This window comes from Anomaloglossus baeobatrachus, chromosome 1, assembly GCF_048569485.1.
Source record: "Anomaloglossus baeobatrachus isolate aAnoBae1 chromosome 1, aAnoBae1.hap1, whole genome shotgun sequence".
In the NCBI taxonomy this organism is placed as follows: domain Eukaryota; kingdom Metazoa; phylum Chordata; class Amphibia; order Anura; family Aromobatidae; genus Anomaloglossus; species Anomaloglossus baeobatrachus.
Genome location: NC_134353.1, coordinates 671,932,660 through 671,952,959, shown reverse-complemented (window position 1 = coordinate 671,952,959; position 20,300 = coordinate 671,932,660). Strand labels below are relative to the sequence as shown.

The 20,300-nt window shown below is 41.3% G+C and overlaps 1 protein-coding gene across 1 annotated transcript in view; it reads left to right on the top strand.

The window, feature by feature from the left end:
- Positions 1–20,300, top strand: part of LOC142248375 (sodium-dependent serotonin transporter-like) — a 183,063-nt gene that overhangs the window by 97,229 nt on the left and 65,534 nt on the right. The window contains exon 6 of the mRNA XM_075320045.1: positions 4,761–4,864. Coding sequence (XP_075176160.1) covers positions 4,761–4,864 — 104 coding nt within the window. The remainder of the gene's footprint in view (positions 1–4,760; positions 4,865–20,300) is intronic.

Below are 20,300 nucleotides of genomic sequence, written 5' to 3'. Positions count from 1 at the left end.
TATGCTGCAGCTACATGTGCACAGAGCAGGAGCCGGCACTGACAGGGAGAGCGGCGGAGGCTGGTAACAAAGGTAAATATCGGGTAACCAAGGACAGGGCTTCTTGGTTACCCGATGTTTACATTGGTTACCAGCCTCAGCAGAAGCCGGCTCCTGCTGCCTGCACATTTAGTTGTTGCTGTCTCGCTGTCACACACAGCGATCTGTGCTTCACAGCGGGACAGCAACAACTAAAAAATGGCCCAGGACATTCAGCAACAACCAACGACCTCACAGCAGGGGCCGGGTTGTTGCTGGATGTCACACACAGCAACATCGCTAGCAACGTCACAAAAGTTGTTCGTTAGCAGCGATGTTGCTAGCGATGTTGCTTAGTGTGACGGGGCCTTTAGCAGCTGGACCCTTATTATTGGTTTAGCTGGCTGGCTCCTGCCATTGTCAAGCACGCCCCCTCCTCTGATTGTGCATTGACTATGAGGTGTCACTCACTATTGAGAGCTTGGTGTGGGAGGGAAAGCTCTCCCAGCTCAGTAAGCTCAATTCTTAGATAATGTACTGCACCCAGTAATCTAAGTTAAACATGGTTAGGTTCAGAATCTCTTTGCCTACATCATTCTGTTCTCAGATGAAGTAAATAAAACCTTACATTAACCACACCCATTCTCTTTCACTCCTTCTTCAATACCGTAGCCCTCCTCTGCTCCATGCTTCTTGTCTCTCTCGACATGTAGAAAATGTCTCACTTGTTGAGGTGAATCATCTCTGTTATTGATTAGCTAGGTGGGCATTTACTGGAATTTCCTGTTTGCTAAGATGTGACCAGTTAATAAAGACTGGCGGAAACTAAGGGAGCATTGAAATTCGACCGATGGAGGATCGGTGGGTGTGAATATTGCTTATTTTATTAGGAAACTTATAGCTTTAAAAAAAATTATCTGCAGTACAACCTGTTTATGTTGAATTGACTTGTTTGGAAATCGTTTAATCTTGTTTTTTATTTTGATTACAATTGGTGTTCATGGCTGAATCTACACCAGTTTGATGTCAGTCCACCATTATAATCAATGCCTAAACCAAACCTAGCTATCAAATGCAAATGATCTCCTTTTAAAATTATTGTACACCTTTCTTTAGCCTGGATGAGTGATTCCCAATCTATGGGGTTATGCAGCACCTATCATGTGAGGTGTTTTCTAACAGAGATAGTCTGGTGTGGATTTCTGAACATGGTAGAAAACCCTAGATACAGTGCCTTGAAAATGTATTCATACTACGTGAACTTTTCCACATTATTTAACATTACACTCACAAACAAATGTATTTTATTGGGATTTTTTGTGATATGCTAATATAATGTAATGTAAGTATTTGTGTGTTCCTTGTATTTTCATCATGCTGTTTGATCTCTAATGTTTTCAAACAAACCTCTGAGGCCTTCACAGAACAGCTGTAGTTATACTGAGAAATTACACCCAGGTGGACTCAGGTTACTAATTAGGTGACTTCTGGAGGCAACTGGTCACTCGTGATTTTATTTAGGGGTACAAAAGCACATTACAATTTTCAGATTTAAAACATTAAGAGAACCATGTATCATTTCCTTTACAATTCACAAATACTTGCTACTTTGTGTTGGTGTGTCACATAAAATTCCAATAAAATGTATTTATGTATGTGGGTATAAAGTCCAAAAAATGTACAAAGTTCATAGGGTATGTATACTTTTTCAAGGCACTGTAATATTATCTTAGATGGACACACAAATTATGTAGGAAAGCTGTGATTCCAGGAATGTGAGCAGAGAGCAAGGTGAACAATTTTTTTTATATCTATGTAATAAGATGGTCATGAAAAGTGAAAAGCTAATAAGATTCCCATTCATTGAGCCCTATGTTTGATTATGTATGGCAGCTGGTGTAACATCAGACATGCTTGTATTTGTAGAGCTGATTAGATCAGAGAAGTGAATAGTAAATATTGCATAGTAATATCCCTTGTAGAGACAGAAGAAGCCCTTGGAAATGTAAATGTTTCATTCAATTACACATCTCATTTTTTCTCAATATTGTATTAATGTTTTTTCTTCTGTTTTGCAAATCACAGATTACAATAGACTTCCTGCCTGTAATTACAGACCAAGGAGCTCTCTAAAAAATGTGAAATTCAATTAAGCTTATACTTTCAAATGATCATGTTAAGTAACATCCAGCTCCCATCTGATTTATAAATAGCATATAGTATATTTACATAAAGTGTGTGTGTATATGTATAAAAATTGTATAGATTTTCTCCATAGTTTTGTAGTTTTCCCATGCAAATAAGCATGTCTATTAAATCCTTCATCACTCCAGTCCAAATGGTTCCCTATCAGAGCAGTCAATACAAGTATATAAAGCACCTGATTGTTGCAGTCAGCCTGTGATTGTTTGCTGCGGAACCACATGATCATCAGTACTGGAGTGATGGGTGACTTAAAGGGATATTCCCATCTCCAAGATCCTATTCCAATATGTAGTAAGCATCATAACAGTAATAATAGCAATTACCTCCAATTAGAAATGTAGTATAGTTCTCCTGATATAGCCATGATAACTCTAACCACATGTGCAGGGCATTGCAGCTTAGGTATCCATGGTTACGACCACTCATATAGTGACAGTTAGTTGCTCATGGTCGTAACCATGGATACCTAAGCTGCAATGCCCTGCACATCGGGTAAGAGACATATCTAATCAGGAGACCTATACTACATTTCTAATTGGAGGTATTTGATAATATTATTATTACACCTACTACATATTGGGATAGTATCTTGGAGATGGAAATACCCCTTTAACAGAGGGCAGTTTTTTTAATATTTTAGCACTCATGCTGAATCTTTTTGTGAGATAAAACATCTCCCTGCCTGGTGTTAAAAAATGTTCTACCTCAAAGAAAGAATCATTTGTAATCCCATGCTGTAATGGCTGTATACTATTTACGGTATGAAAGAGAGACTTGGCACTCAGATTGCTGAACAAAAGCTGTGAGTTTTTATTTTGAAATCCTTACAAAGTCAACAGAGCACAGACGTTTTGGTCCTAATACCTTGGACCTTCATCAATCTGCATGCTGGAGTTCACTTGTGGCTTAGTTTCATAGATACTGATAAGGAGCCTGAGGTGAACTCCAGCATGCACATTGATGAAATTTGAGGTATTAGGACCGAAACGTCTGTGCTCTGTTCACTTTGTAAGGATTTAAAAATAAAAAAAACTCACAGCTTTTGTTCAGCAATCTGAGTGCCAAGTCTCTCTTTCATACCGTAAAAAAAGTATACAGCCATTACAGCATGGGATTACAAATGATTCTTTCTTTGAGGTAAAACATTTTTTAAAAAACAGGCAGGAAAATATTTTACCTCACAAAAAGATTCAGCTGTGATCCTGTGCTGTAATGTTTGTATACTCTCTTTTGCATCCTCCCCAGCCAGGAGATGTGGTATGATCAGACCATGTCCTTGTATGGTCAGACACGGCCATTACACAGCAGATGGCAGGTACACATATACAAGTGCATCTCAATAAATTAGAATATCATCAAAAAGTTAATATTTTTCAGTAATTCAATATAAAGGAAACACAAATATTATATACAGTCATTACAAACAGAGTGATCTATTTCAAGTGTTTATTTCTGTTAAAGACTTTCTCAGTCACTGACACTACTTTATGAGTGACCTTTTGTGGCTTACCCTCCTTGTGGAGTGTGTCAGTGACTGCCTTCTTGACATCTGTCAAGTCAGCAGTCTTACACATGATTGTGTAGCCTACTGACCCAGACTAAGGGACCATTTTAAACGCTTAGGAAGCCTTTGCAGGTGTTTTGTAGTAATTATTCTAATTTTCTGAGATAACTTTTGGGTCTTCATTGGCTGTAAGCCATAATCAACAACATTAACAGAAATAAACACTTAAAATAGATCACTCTGTTTGTAATAACTCTATATAATATATGCATTTACCTTTTTGTATAGAATTACTGAAATAAATTAACTTATTGATGATATTCTAATTTATTGAGATGCACTTGTATAAGATTATCTCAGCACAGGAAAAAGAAAATGTAAATGCATCCAATTGTGAAACTTATTATTCTTATTATCCCAAGATCTAGGGATTAAAATAAACTTAAAAAATAACTTTGTTCCTGGAAAAACCTCTTTAATGACTGAGCAGTAGTACATCAACTCTTTGACTACCCCTGATGATTGATTAAACACACCAGAGTCCTTGATCTTGCCCATATGAAGTTTAAAGCCTGATTCAAGTTTCATATTTGTATATTGTGTGACTACCCCTCATAGTAATACATGCTGGATATAAGCACTGTGTATATCCAAGATACTCCTGTTTTCATTAGTTCATACATCAGCAGAGCTTCTATCCTGCACTTCTTTTCTCTTCTCATGCTTCTTTTTTTATAGCATGTTTTTCTCCCTGCAGCAGCAAAATGTTAGAATTTTTTAAGGCCATTTTGAAAGTTGCTTAACTTTGCATTTAGGAAGCAAATGAATAATAATAAAAAAAATCTGTATGAAGCTGTGAATAGTCTTCAAACAACATCATTCAATAGCAAAGGAAATATGTAAGCAATATACAAATAGCTAACAATCTGTTTGTGATAAAGTGCAGTTCACACATGACTGTCTCTAATTCATAAATCATGCTTTGCTGTATGTATTCTGTTGGTAAAGACTGTGTTGTCGTTTCTTTCACAAGGTGTGGATAGATGCAGCAGCCCAGATTTTTTTCTCATTGGGGCCTGGATTTGGTGTTCTTCTAGCACTGGCAAGTTATAATCCATTCAACAACAATTGTTACAGGTAGGATATTACAATAATGTCTGATAATATAAATTAGCCTGCAGTTTATTAATTTTATATCCAATCATTCTTACAGAAACCTGTAGTGTTTTGTAGAGTTCTGCTTTACTGCATATATACCATATGGCCAAAAGTATGTGGACACCTTACCCTCACACTATAATGCCTCTGTCACACGCCCGTGAAAATCACGCACGTGTTTCACGGACGTGTCAAAGATGCGGTTTGTCCTCGGTGTGCTGTGTGTATGGCACACGTGTGTTTTCCGTGTGTTATCCGTGATAATACACGGAGAACGGGAACTTTCTGCTCACCTGTCCCTGGCGTCGCTGTCCGTGGTGCTAAACTTTGGTCTCCGGTCCTGCCGACTACCCGCTGCTGCTGCTTCCGGCCGCAGTCAAGTGAATATTAAATGAGCATAATGAGCGGCGGTCGGCAGCAAGTGACAGCAGCGGCAGAAACAGGAGGGCTGGAGAAGGTGAGTAAAGCTTTGGTTTTTTTTTAGTTTTTTTTTTTAAAAGACACGTCTCTTCTCTGGTGCATGTCACACGGAACACATCCGTGTGGTACGTGTGTGTTACGTGTGACACGTTTGCGTTCTGTGTGACACCCGTGATGCCGGAGAAAAACTGACATGTCGGCGTATGGAGCACACGGGCACACGTTACATGTGCCCGAAACTATAGGAAAACATATGTCAACGTGTGCCCGTGTCTCCGGTACGTGAGAAAACTGTGCATACACGTACCGGAGGCACGGAAGTGTGACAGAGGCTTAACATGGACAGGTGTTAGGATGGTAATGGGGACCCCTCCTTCTGTTTTCAAACCCTTCACTTTTCTGGGAAGACTTTACACGGTATTTTAGTGTGTCTGTGGGACTATGCACTTATTCAGCCAAAAGAACATTTGTTTATTTTATGCTTAAAGGGGGTATTCCAGACTTTCTTTCCCATGGGGCTAAGAGCTAACCTGCAGGTAGTTGCTAACTACCTTCCTATTCTTTCCTGCCACAGTCTCTCCTGATTCAAGTGGTGATTCTCCTGCCTACATCCTTTAACCTCACATCAAGAGAGCAGTTCTTTCTCTTCCAGTTTGCTGTGGATGGGGCCTCATTGCTGATGTTATGCTGATTGAAAGTCATCTCAACGCAATTAGGTAGTAGGGTGTCACTCAGCATGATATTGGCACTGACGCCCCATTGACAGAGCACAGTAAAAGAAAAGGAGCTGCTCTGTTGACTTGACACCACAGGAAGTATTACCAGCATGAGCAATCCATGACTACTCCGAGTCGGGCGAGATCGTTGATAACCCTTTTATCAAGCTTTCATGAAGCCTTTGAATTACAATTCTTTTACAGCTATCACTTCGAGATGCCGTTTGAAATTGGTGATGCAACAGTGGATAGGTGATTTCAATGATCCACTCTTTTCAATATTCTGTTCCATAAGGTTGGGTAGTCTGCTTCCTCCATCTGAGCTGTTGATACATCCAGTTCAAACTTTGGCAAAGTTCAGCCTGTAGGCCAATTGTGGCCCTTTGGATGTTCCAGTGAGGCTTACAGATGGAGAGCTGGATTCAGTGGCCGCCCACTGCTCAGGATTTCAATTTCACTGTTATCTACAACCTTAAGATGCAAATATCATTGAATACAATAAGGGAACAGCTATCAGCTCCCTTTTCCATCACTAAAACTGGGTTCACACATAGCGACGCAGCAGCGATCACGACGGGCGACCTGACCTTATCAGGATCGCTGCTGCGTCGTTACATGGTCGCTGGTGGGCTGTCAAACAGGCAGATCTCACCAGCGACCAGTGACCAGCCCCTAGCCAGCAGCGACGCGTGGAAGCAATGCTGCGCTTGGTAACTAAGGTAAATATCGGGTAACCATTACCCGATATTTACCTTGGTTAGAAGCGTGCACCGCTTAGTGCTGGCTCACTGCACTCCTAGCCAGAGTACACATCGGGTTAATAAGTAAACCTTTGCTTATTTACCCGATGTGTAGTCCGACTACGTGTGCAGGGAGCCGGCACTGGCAGCGTGAGATCGGCGGTGCTAGTAACTAATGTAAATATCGGGTAACCAAGGAAAGGGCTTCCCTTGGTTACCTGATATTTACTTTAGTTACAGCTTACCGCAGGCTGCCAGAAGCTGGCTCCCTGCTCCCTGCTCGCTTCAGTTCGTCACTCTCTCGCTGTCACACACAGCGATGTTTGCATCACAGTGGGAGAGCAACGAGCAAAAAATTAAGCAGGACATTCAGCAACGAGCAGTGACCTCACAGCAGGGGCCAGCTCGTTGCTGGATGTCACACACAGCGACAGCGATGGGACGTCACTGCTACGTCACAGAAAATGGTGACTTAGCAGCGACGTCGTTGTCGCCGTCGCTTTGTGTGACACCACCTTAAGTCTCTGCATCTGAGAGCACAGCAGGTGACATAATCTCATTACATCTCATCAAATGTGCCTCAGTACATAGTGCAGACCAGAAAAGGGGGGAAAGGGTTGAGGTGACTAGCTGTTTTTTTTTTATAATTAACAGTACAATGTGGGAGATTATAGGATTTCATCCTGCGCCATAAGGGGCATATGTGGGGACATCATACGGTGCCCTAAGTGGCATGTGTCAGGACATAACGCTGTGCCCTAAAGGGGCATGTGTCTTGCCTTGCTTTCGGGAATCGATCTGGTGACATCTTGCTTCCTTGGCGGTTCCCCTATCTGCTGGGCTGTGATCCTTTTTCTCTAGGTGCTAAAGCTGATGGTTAATATTACCTTACTTTTGTCCTTTCTGTTCTTAATCCTCCTGTGCTTTTTTTCATCCTGTTTTGATTTGTTCTATCACAGCCTGAATGGGGATATACAGTGGTGAAAATAAGCACTTATACACTGCGATTTTGTTTACCCACTTGCAAAGAATGGAGAGCTCTGTCATTTTTATGGTAGGTACACCTCAACTGTGAAAGACAGTATTCTGTCTCTTCCTAGTAGCAATGAATCCAACAGCTCTAATTATCAGTTCCTTAGATAACTGTATGATTTTACTCACTCTACCAGCATCCACAGATAGCTTTAACTCAGCCCAACGTTGACTTGTAGGAAGACAAGGAGAAACGCTGTAGTTTTATTCTAGAATCTTGTATTAAGTACAAAGTAAATCAGGTGAAAAAGATTAATCTGTACAGGGTTGCAGACATGTCTCTTCAGCAATGGTTCCTCTCTAGACTAAACTGAAGGAGAAGGGAGGAGCTTTCTATACAGAAGCCAACTAAGGTAGGTACATAGGGACAAACTTCATACAGTCTAATCTACCTAATAACAATAAAAGAATTTCCTGATAGGAGGAAAAATATGCAATGCAAGAATTATATACAACACGTTCCCATTCATGGGACACAACAGACAGAATAAAAAAATCCAGAAAATCACATTGTATGATTTTGAAATCATTTGCATTTTATTGCATGAATAAGTATTTGATCACTTACCAACCAGCAAGAATTCTGTCTCTCACTGACCTGTTATGTTTTCTTTAAGAATCCCTCCTACTCTGCACTCATTACCTGTATTAATTGCACCTGTTTGAACTCGTTATCTGTATAAGACACCTGTCCACAAACTTAATCAATCAATCAATGCCACTCAAACTTTTCCACCATGGCCAAAATGAAAGCTGTGTAAGGACACCAGGGACAAAATTGTAGACCTGCACAAGGTTTGGATGGGCTACAGGACAATAGGCAAGCAGCTTGATGATAAGGCAACAACTGTTGGAGCAATTATTAGAAAATGGAAGAAACACAAGATGAATGTCAATCTTACTCGATGTGGCGCTCCATGCAAGATCTCACTTCATGGGGTAAGGATGATTATGAAAAAGGTCAGGGATCAGCCCAGAACTACACGCGAGGACCTGGTCAATGACTTGAAGAGAGCTGGGACTACAGTCTCAAAGATTACCGTTCGTAACACACTATGCCGTCATGGTTTAAAATCCTGCAGAGCACACAAGGTCCTCCTGTTCACACCAGCACATGTCCAAGTCCTTTTGAAGTTTGCCAATGACTATCTGGATAATCCAGAAGTGGCATGGGAGAAGGTCATGTGGTCAGTTTAGACCAAAATAGAACTTTTTGGTATCAACTCCACTCGCCATTTTTATAGGAAGAAGAAAGATGGGTACAACCTCAAGAACACCATCCCAACCTTGAAGCATAGGGGTGGAAACATCATACTTTGGGGGTGCTTTTCTGCAAAGGGATCAGGAAGACTGCATGACATAGAAGGGAGGATAGATGGATCACATATTGTTAGATTTTGGCCAACGCCGTCCTTCCCTCAGTAAGAGCATTGAAGATGGTCATGGCTGGGTCTTCCAGCATGACAATGACCCAAAACTCACAGCGAGGGCAACCAAGGAGTGGCTACACAAGAAGCATTTCAAGGTCCTGAAGTTGCCTAGCCAGTCTCCAGACCTGAACCCAATAGAAAATCTTTGGAGGGAGCTGAAACTTAATGTTACAGCCCCCAAATCTGAAAGCTCTGGAGAAGATTTGTATGGAGGAGTGGGTCAAAATCCCTGCTGCAGTGTGTGCACACCTGTTCAAGAACTATAGGAAATGTCTGACCTCTGTAAATGCAAACAAAGGTTTCTGTACCAAATATTAAGTTTAGAGATGAGCGAACCTGAGGTTCAGTGTTCATACCAAACACAGACTTTACATAAAAATAGAGTCTGGGAGCATTACGTATGAACACCACTCGCTCAAGCATCGTTGTGCATGGTTACACTAACTGGTCAGCCCAGTGCGAGCCACATGCAGTGTTTGAACGGCTCGCATTGGGGGGTAACAACAGCATGATTGGATGTAGTGTGCACAAAAAAAATCTAAAAATAGAAAAACCCCACCCACCCTTTCCTGGAAGGGATCTGTTTATGGCTGGCTGCATGTGGGCAGAGACCAGAAATGCACAATTAGTGACTTACACTTGGGGATTAGGTCAAGTCTGGGTCCCAAACCAAACTTTTTCATGCAATAAAATGCAAATGAAATTATTTCAAAATCATACAATGTAATTTTCTAGATTTTTTTTAATTCAGTCTCACAGGTGAAGTGTACCTACAATAAAACTTACAGACGTCTCAGTTTTTTGTAGGTGGGAAAACATGCAAAATCGGCAGTGTATCAAATACTTATTTTCCCCACTAAAAAGGAGGGAGCCAGCACTGCTTGTGAATGGCATGCAAACAATTAAAAGTGAAAATTCACATATTATTCCAACTGTACTAAAATGCAAAATGAGATTTTTAGCAAATAATTGATCAATTTTTTGAGCCACCCCTGCCACGTCACAGCAAATCTCAATAGGGGGGTCCTACTCTATATTTAATATTAATATTAATTATGTGTTACTTTAATATGGTTCTGCTTTTAATGAATTTAGGAGGCCGCATGGCACAATGTAAATATTAGATATAGAGTAGGACTCTCCTATTGAAATTTGCCATGACGTGGCAGGGGTGGCTCAAAAAATTGATCAATTATTTGCTAAAAATCTAATTTTGCATTATAGTACAGTTGGAATAATATGTGAATTTTCACTTTTAATTGTTTGCATGGCATTCTCAAGCAGTGCTGGCTCCCCCCTTTTCTGTGATTTCCCCCACTGTATGTATGTTCTCCCATCACTGCATTTCCCTGCTGGTTACAGTTCTATGTGGACCTATTCCTGTAATCTCCAGCTCTTTATATTTGTAATTTTCCTTGGAAGAAAATACCAGTTGAGTCTGCTACTGTCTGCATGTTTTCCTTCCTGTCCCTTTATCCTTTCACCTTATTTGTATCTGTTTCAGTTTAGCTCATACAGCCTGTTTGTTACTTCACTCCTTCATCTCCCCTTGTAGGCAGTGCTTTGCAGCCTTATATCCCTACCTCAGGAGGCACAACAAACACTGTGATGGCCATTTAAGGAGCCTGGTCTAAAGTGGTGCTATTAGTGGTGTTGCTTGGGTCTTTAGTCTGTACAAGGTTCAATTTGGTATGGCTGTACATTGTCCTTTTCCGTTTCCAGTTTGGTGATATCATGCTGCATGGGGGGCTGTGTGGGCATATTATACTATGTAAGTGGGCTGTGTAAGGACATCATACTGTGTGTTGGAGGAGGCTCTGTGGGAACATACTTTGTGAAGGACATACATCCAGTGTGGGGGTTCTGTGAAAACATCATACTGTGTGGGAGTCTTCGTGGTGATATCATACTGCATGGATGACTATATGATAACCTTGCACTGTGTGAGAGGGTTTGTAGGGAAAATATACAGTGAAGGGGGCTTTTTGGGAGATCATACTATGTGGGAAGTTGTATGGAGACATAGTATAATATTATATAGGGAGCTTTGTGTAGACACGCTTGTGTAGGGGGTCTGTATGGGAATTTACTGTGTGGGGGCTCCGTGGCCACATCATACAATGTGGGGGGCTTTGTAGGGAGATGATACTATGTGAAAGGAAATTATACATTGTGAGGGGTTTAGTGGGGACATTATATTGTGTGAAGGTACATTATACAGTGTGTGGGTTTGTGGGGACATCATACTGTGTTGGGACATCATACTGTTTGAGGAGCTGTGTGGAGACATCATACTACGGTATGTGGGATCTGTTGGGGCATCATATTGTGTTTGTTAGCTGTTGATTAGGGTACAAGGCTGAATAACAGGAGTAGAATAATTTGCTCAATTATATAAAGCAGTAATTTATATGTTTATATTTGCTGCTCCAGGGAAGAACACTTTACATGTATTAACAGTAATTATGCTAAAGGTTAAGTGAGAAAAATAAATATAAAACAATAATAATGAGAAGGATTAGATTTTTCAGGTTGTATCAGCCCTCCACAATAGTCACGGTCTTTCATATGGCCCCTTGGGAAAATGAATTGATCTAGATGCCCATATTTCACATGCAAGTGCTTAAAGTTGTCGAAGCCACAGCTAGTGAATAATTTCAGAACTTACTTGTGAGAATGGTAACATCAATGTTTAGATAAGTGCTACATAGTCACATCTATCTCTATTTATCTCTAAATAAACATCTATCTCTAGTTGGTGGCAGCTAACTTTCCAACAGTGTCTATAGCGGGCTTTACACGCAACGACATTGCTAACGAGTTGTCATTGGTGTCACGGAATTCGTGACGCACATCTGGCCTCGTTAGCGACGTCGTTGCGTGTGAAACGCACGAACGACCGTTAACGATTAAAAATACTCACCATATCGTAGATCGTTGTCCAGTCATTGTAATCCCGTCTGCGACTAAAAAGCTGTTTGATTATTTTCATCTAATATTTCCATGTATTTTGGTGTGCTGAAAATGAAAAAAATATTGAAAAAATCCTGGATGTCAGGATTTGCCACAAAATGCAAAATTCTCTTCAAAGTTAGTAAATTTTTCATAATTTTTTTTTCTTTTTTTTTTAGGGTTTTGAAAGTCAAAATTACTATTAATTAATTCACATCAATGCATTGAAAATATATAATGCCAAAAAAATATATAACTTTCAAAGAAAACAATTTTCAGAGGGAGCTAATGAAACCAGCATCAACATTTTGCAAGCTGAATGAGCGGGCTCTGACATGCCCGGGCTTGTTTAAATTGTTTTATCTTTGTTCTAGCCTGTTCACACTTTTTACTCTCAGTTCGTGTTAAGGCCACGTCACACTAAGCAACATCGCTAGCAACATCGCTGCTAAGGAACGACTTTTGTGACGTAGCAGCAGCGATGTTGGTAGTGATGTTGCTGTGTGTGACATCCAGCAACAACCTGGCCCCTGCTGTGAGGTCGCTGGTTGTTGCTGAATGTCCTGGACCATTTTTTAGTTGTTGCTCTCCTGCTGTGAAGCACACATCGCTGTGTGTGATAATGTTAGGGTGAACTCTTAATCAGAGATCACTAGTTGCCTACTGCCTGGTCCAATTGGTGTGGATCGAGTGCATGCATTAAAAATGAGATCAGACACAGTCGGATATTCATCTTTCCTCGACAAAAGTCAGCCCGGGCTCTGCCTTTATTACAACTGAGCTTGCTCTGATATAACCTTGCAAAAGGGCATGTCCAGATGTGTTCATTGGTCAGTGGGTCGAACAATGTGTTAGTCCAGGAGCTGATTGGTGGGCGTCATTGTAGGTGGGTCTATGACATCATTGGATGGATCCATGGTGATGGTGATGGGAGGGACGTCATCTGGTGGATCCATGCTGATGGTAGTGTCTGTGATGTCATCGGGGGCCATTTTGGGTTCCTCTGAAGAGTGACTTACTTATGTATAGAGAATTGATTTAATTGAACACACTTCTCACAATGCTCTATGTCCAGAGGTTAATTAAGTATTTCATTTTATAGCTCTCCTCAACAGTCCCCCCTAAATACTTTATTAACCTTTTGACCCTACCGTGGTCCTCTAACACATCAGCTCCAATGCTTTAACTGCAACCTTTTTTCATTTTGCTATCCGCTAAACAAGCAATGCTAAGCCTCTGCCCCCACTAGTACAGACTGTTGATCAGAGAGTTGATCACATCCCACACACACAGTTCACAGAGGCACAGGTAATGTCCCAGTCCTTAGAACAGACGTATTTAATGCTGCAGAGCTCACCCAGATTTTGAGATTAATCGATTAGAAAGAGTAAGGCAATTGTAAGAATAAGCTTCTTACTGTCACTTGTCTTTTTAGGATCACCCAGTCTCCTGGCTGGAGACCACGTGCTCCTGACACTGATTTAGGATCTGTAATTGGAGGATACACATGTTTAACACACTATACAGGCAGTTGTATAAGGCTCGTACATCACGTGAGGATATCACACTGTATCTGAAGTATCTAAGAAATATAATCACATTCTAGGTACTAAACCAAAAATACCTTATGTAAAGATCGAATTATTAAGGATAAGGAAAATGAACATTTGTTACATGATTTGCCAGCGTCCACCATTATCTTGTTGATCGTTACATTTTTATGTTATCATAATCATTAAAATTCCAAACAACATACCCCCATGTGAGTAACTATAGACACAATTAAATATTCCAATAAAGGAGGGGGCAGGGATTGGGGTAATAGCCCTAAACTCTCCCTACCTCGCAGCGGAGGTCGGCACCCTATAAGCCGAACTGGCGCCAGCGCTCACCGACGGCTCACCTTCCCTATCCCTACACTGCTAAGCTAATACATGCTGCTAATGTCAATGAGGGAATATAGAAACCGTGAGATACTGGGGATAAAGAGGCGTCAATATGCAATTATATATCCAATTCATTCCCAAAGATTAAATATTCACACTCTGTATTTTACATAGCTGTTTGGTAGCTTAAATCAATATGATACAGCAAAATCAAGGACCAAACCCTAAAACAGATTGAATATTTCACATGTATAACATGTAGCCACTGTATAAATATAATAATAATAATAATAATAATAAGACCAGGTAAAGTCATGAGGAGATCTCGTCCAATCACAGACCCTCCACTGTCCAATTCACACTCAGGCTAATAAAATAAACGCATATTTGTCAGCCGCTTAGCTTGAAAGAAGCCCAACGCGTTTCTATCCTCATCACAATGGCAGACAGGGGTTCATCAGGGGCCTCCCCAGATACTGATCTCTATAATGACTTCTGCTGTAGAATATGTACTTTTACCACTTTTTAGGAACTCCATCTTTACATACCACCAGCATCATGAGTTTTTCAGCAGTAATGTTTTCCATACTGGATATGTTTCAGAGCAGGCCTGAAAAGAAATTCACACAACACGTACAATCTCATATAAACCTACTCAAGGTAGATGTATATGACTAATCTGCAATCACCGGAGCAGTAGAGCGGATGAGGGGGTGTTTATACAAGGTCTTTACAGTTTTTCTACCTTAATAGGCACACATCTTACAAGACTGGGTGTGTTTAGCCACCTGGGTACTGATGCAGTGGCGCTGCCCATATCTTGTCCACCACCACACTCTTTGTCACATGCTTATTGGTTACCTGGGCCACTATTGAGTAGAGCGCTCATGGCAGAGAACGCTTACCGCCCTTTATCCACAGACCTTCCTCAGTCAGCTGGCTCCCTGCGTCTCACACTCCGTTCCTTGCTGAATCGCTTGTTCCTGTAGGGATTTAAGAACACAAGGAGTGACTAATGTCACGGACGTGACAGGAGCCACTGAGGTACTGGTCTGCATTGGTAAAGGACTGTCAACTCTAGGCCCAATCACTGCTTCTTTGTTGTTTGCACTCGTGCGAACATCTCCTCCAGCTCCATCAGTCACCGGCTTCTTTGATAACACCTGGGCTCATACGCACTTTACGGCCTTATAGGTTTATCACATCACACTAGAAAAGATCTGCTGCCTATATCCACATTTTCCTATCTTACCCCCCTCCGCTTTACGAACCACAGTGATCGCAAATCTTCATCTCGTTCTCCTATTCCGATGGGAGAGGAGCGAGTGGTTCGGCCTTATTACCTCATTTTGTGTAACCTTAGCATATCCAGTGCAGAATCAACCAGTATCTTGGTATCTGGATCCATCTACGAAAAAACTCAAAATCTGCATTAGCAATGTGTTCATCTGAGACATGTTCGAAACCTGACAATTCTTGTTACATCAGAGCAATCATGAGATATATGTGTGTCTGCTGTATCCTCCTTACAGATAAAAATATAAAGAAAACTTAATAGAAAAACTCAATTTGATGAACAAATTAAAACCTTAAATAATAGGTGTGACTTTCCCCATCATCCCCCCCCCCCTTTTTGAATCTATTATCCAAAACATAATTAGATTAAAAAAAAAGTGTTTGGCCCCCGGAGGGCTACGTTTAGGCATAAAAGTCTCATTGTATAGATTGTACATAACCAGGAACACCATAAATTTTGTTTTGTATAATTTCATAATGGAAATCCATTTCAATGACTATTCAACCTTCGCTTGAACCACAGAAATCTGCATTACAATCTTTATTTCTATAAAAAGAAAACAGATGATTCAATACATTATATATCAAACACAGAATGCCATAAATCATCCACATACTTTTAAACCAAATTATTGTAATTATTAATAAATATATTATTAATAAAGATTATTATTATGAATTATTATTATTATTATTATTAACAACAATAATAACGTAACTCAACCTCTGGATAACAGACTTCTATGCTCGAATATCTGTCAATAAATCTAAACATGTCCACAGTTAATTTTTATTCATTTGGGATTAAATTAGTAAAATAAACTATTTGCAATTACTTTTTCCACTATAATTTACAATGAATTAAATGTGGAAACCCTTTTTTTTTTTTTTTCTTCTTCTTCTTCTTTTGGCCTTTTTATGACAAAACAATAGATAGGACGAACCCCCCTTGTAACTTGAAACTCTAGTGGAGAAACCTGTATTTTCCTCCTCCCACTAAGGCCCGTTTCACACGTCAGTGAAAAACAGTGACGTTTTTCACTGGCGTGTAAAACACGCACATGTCCCTGCATGTGCCGTGATTCACGGCACACATGGGTTGTCTAAGTGCAATCCGGGCTCCGTTCTCCGTGGCCCGTGATTGCACTTAGAAAACTACTCACCTGTGCGCGCTCCCACTGTCCATGGTGCTGATCGCTCCCGCGGTGCAGCATCCGGCCGGCGGTGACCCCCGCAGCAGCTGCTTCCGGGTCGGCTGTGTCATGCATAATGAATATGCGCGACAATAATGAGCCGGCTCAGAAGCAGCCGGCAGAACGGGCTGCAGAGGACATCGCTGGACGCCGGGTGAGTTAAAATGTTTTTTTATTTTAAAAGCACCTTTTTTTCTGGCACGTGTTTCACGGACCACACCACTGCGTGGTCCGTGGAACATCAGTGATGCCAGAAAAAAATGGACATGTCTCCGTGCGGCAAACACGCACACGCGGCTACGCCGCACGGAGACACGTGCAGTGAAAAATCACTGACGTGTGAGCAGACCCATTCATTATAATGGGTCTGCGTATGTCAGTGATTCTGGTACGTTTAAAAAAAAGCACAAACGTACCAGAATCACTGACGTGTGAAAGGGGCCTAAAGCAAACAGGCCCTTTTCCTTCTGTTGGACACACCAAGAAGCCAAATCTCTCCTCTCTCCTGGATATTTATATATATCTTCAATTGAATCATTCATTCATTTCCTTTATTATTTATTTATTCCTTTAAACATACAACTCTCAGGAACAATCTATCAGATTCATAACTGGAATATTTATCACTTATTTATCATGACCTCTACTGCAAAGGTACGTTATTTATGAATTGTTATCTTAATGCTTTCTTAATCTATCATTTTCAATATTGTAATGAACTTTAACATATTCATCCCTAAATCTCGCACAGCAAATATTCATTTAATCCAATTGCCTTCTTCATCTCAATCCAACATGCACACTGGACCCATCTTCCACAGCCACCTCCAACACAATTACCCAATCATTCAATATTGAATATTTTAGTATTTTAGACTGTTACTAATACTTCACGTGTTATTCAGTGGGTGCAGTTTTGTCAGTTTCACTGAGGCCTCATAGAAAATGGCCCCCACAGCACGTGATTTCCTTCTCTTTGTTGGGATTGTAGCAGCATGTGGGGGGAGGGGAAACTCTGCCTTTGTCTCAACCATGCCTCGACACCATGTGCTTCATCCACCATTTTGGCATGTGGCAGGGAGAAGGACCTCACATCTGCTCCAACTCTCTCTCTCCTATTTTCTACAGTCTGTACACACATATATATATATATATATATATATATATATATATATATATATATATATATATTCATACACACATACACATATGTCCACGATCTAAGTCTAATTATAAATAAAAACACTTATTTTTCTGGCTAAGTATATAGTAGTCCATCCAATCCATTGTTCAAACATTTACAGAGCACATGATCTTCACACATCCCGACTCACTTCCTTTTCTTTGTTTAAACCGTGCTTGCCTCAGCCATGTGCTTCATCCACCATTTTAAAATCTGACCTAAAATGGCTGCCACCAAAAAATATCACATGGTTTATCACAGGATTGTGGCCTACTAAAATGGCTGCCACCAAAAAATAGCACATGGTTTATCACAGGATTGCGGCCTAGAGTCCCCACATCTCAACAAAGTCCACTCTCATCCGGATTTTTTCTGACCACAACTACACACAACTTCATCAATTTCTCCATCTTTCTCTCAAGATAAACAACACCAAACAATCTTTCTCTATGCAGACCAAGATAAGACAACAAATAGACGGGGGAGATGAAAAATAACTGAAAGCAGTTTGCAGCACACACTTCCAAATCCTTCCTTATACTGCCACGTGGTCCCTGTCTGATTTCTGCGTTCCGTAATATACAAAAAATACCTAGTATCACCCCTGACTACAAGGTGTATATACCGGCCGATTCGCCTCTCTTGGAGGACTTGTAACTAGCCTCTATAACACCGACTTCCGTTAACCTGCCTCTCTTGGAGGACTTGTAACTAGCCTCTATAACACAGACTTACGTTAACCTGCCTCTCTTGGAGGACTTGTAACTAGCCTCTATAACACAGACTTCCGTTAACCTGCCTCTCTTGGAGGACTTGTAACTAGCCTCTATAACACAGACTTCCGTTAACCTGCCTCTCTTGGAGGACTTTTAACTAGCCTCTATAACACAGACTTCCGTTAACCTGCCTCTCTTGGAGGACTTGTAACTAGCCTCTATAACACAGACTTCCGTTAACCTCCCTCTCTTGGAGGACTTGTAACTAGCCTCTATAACACAGCTTTGAGAGCCCGTGAAAAACACGTGCCTAACCTGACTAATTAAAACTGCGCTATATCTCTAGTCATTACATACCAGCCTCTTATCTAGGCCTTGTACAAAACCATATCAACAAATTTGAGAGCCCGTGAAAAAAAACACGTGCCTAACCTGACCAATTAAAGCCGCGCTATATTTCTAGGCCTCTTGCCGAGTCATTCACTCTAGGCCTCAAGCCACAACTATATTTAAATCTCCACCAGAACCGCAAAACATAAGACAAAAAAAACCGTACCACACGGAGCGTCCTCCATGTTTCCAAACACCGCTCAAATACCCACTTGCTATCCTAACTACCAGTCATCTCCCCTCTTCACAAATACACACAACAGGCAGCAGGCAACTGAATATGTGACGGTTCTTCTGAGATTAATATGGCCAATAGCCTTGAGACCCGTCTGCCCGTCAACAGATACCCCAATAAACCGGACACAGTCAGGCAATCAGTGCCACACACCCCACCGAGCCCACGGGAAGACTACAGATTATGAAAAATCAGCAGACCTACCGTATCTTCGTTAGGAAGTGATCAAATTCCTGGGGTGTCCAGCATGTCATGCCATTCCAGTTGCCGGTTCATCAGGATTTCAGGTGTCTCCGTCTATTGGCCCCACGTTGGGCGCCAATAATGTTAGGGTGAACTCTTAATTAGAGATCACTAGTTGCCTACTGCCTGGTCCAATTGGTGTGGATCGAGTGCATGCTTGAAAAATGAGATCAGACACAGTTGGATATTCATCTTTCCTCGACAAAAGTCAGCCCGGGCTCTGCCTTTATTACAACTGAGCTTGCTCTGATATAACCTTGCAAAGGGGCATGTCCGGATGTGTTCATTGGTCAGTGGGTCGAACAATGTGTTAGTCCAGGAGCTGATTGGTGGGCGTCATTGTAGGCGGGTCTATGACATCATTGGATGGATCCATGGTGATGGTGATGGGAGGGACATGATCTGGTGGATCCATGCTGATGGTAGAGTCTGTGATGTCATCGGGGGCCATTTTGGGTTCCTCTGAAGAGTGACTTACTTATGTATAGAGAATTGATTTAATTGAACACACTTCTCACAATGCTCTATGTCCAGAGGTTAATTAAGTATTTCATTTTATGGCTCTCCTCAACAACAGCGAAAGAGCAACAACTGAATGTGCAGTGAGCATGGAGCCGGCTTCTGCGGACGCTGGTAACCATGGTAAACATCGGGTAACCAAGAAACCCTTACCTAGGTTACCCGATATTTACCTTCGCTACCAGTGTCCGCTGCTCTCACGCTGTCAGTGCCAGCTCCCTGCTCTCTGCACATGTAACCGGAGTACACATTGGGTAATTAACCCTATGTGTACTGTGGCTAGGAGTGCAGGGAACAGGGAGCCGGCACTGGCAGTGTGAGAGCGGCGGAGGCTGGTAACGAAGGTAAATATCGGGTAACCAAGGTAAGGGCTTCTTGATTACCCGATGTTTACCTTCGTTACCAGCGTCCGCCGCTCTCACGCTGTCAGTGCCGGCTCCCTGCTGCCTGCACACGTAGCAGAG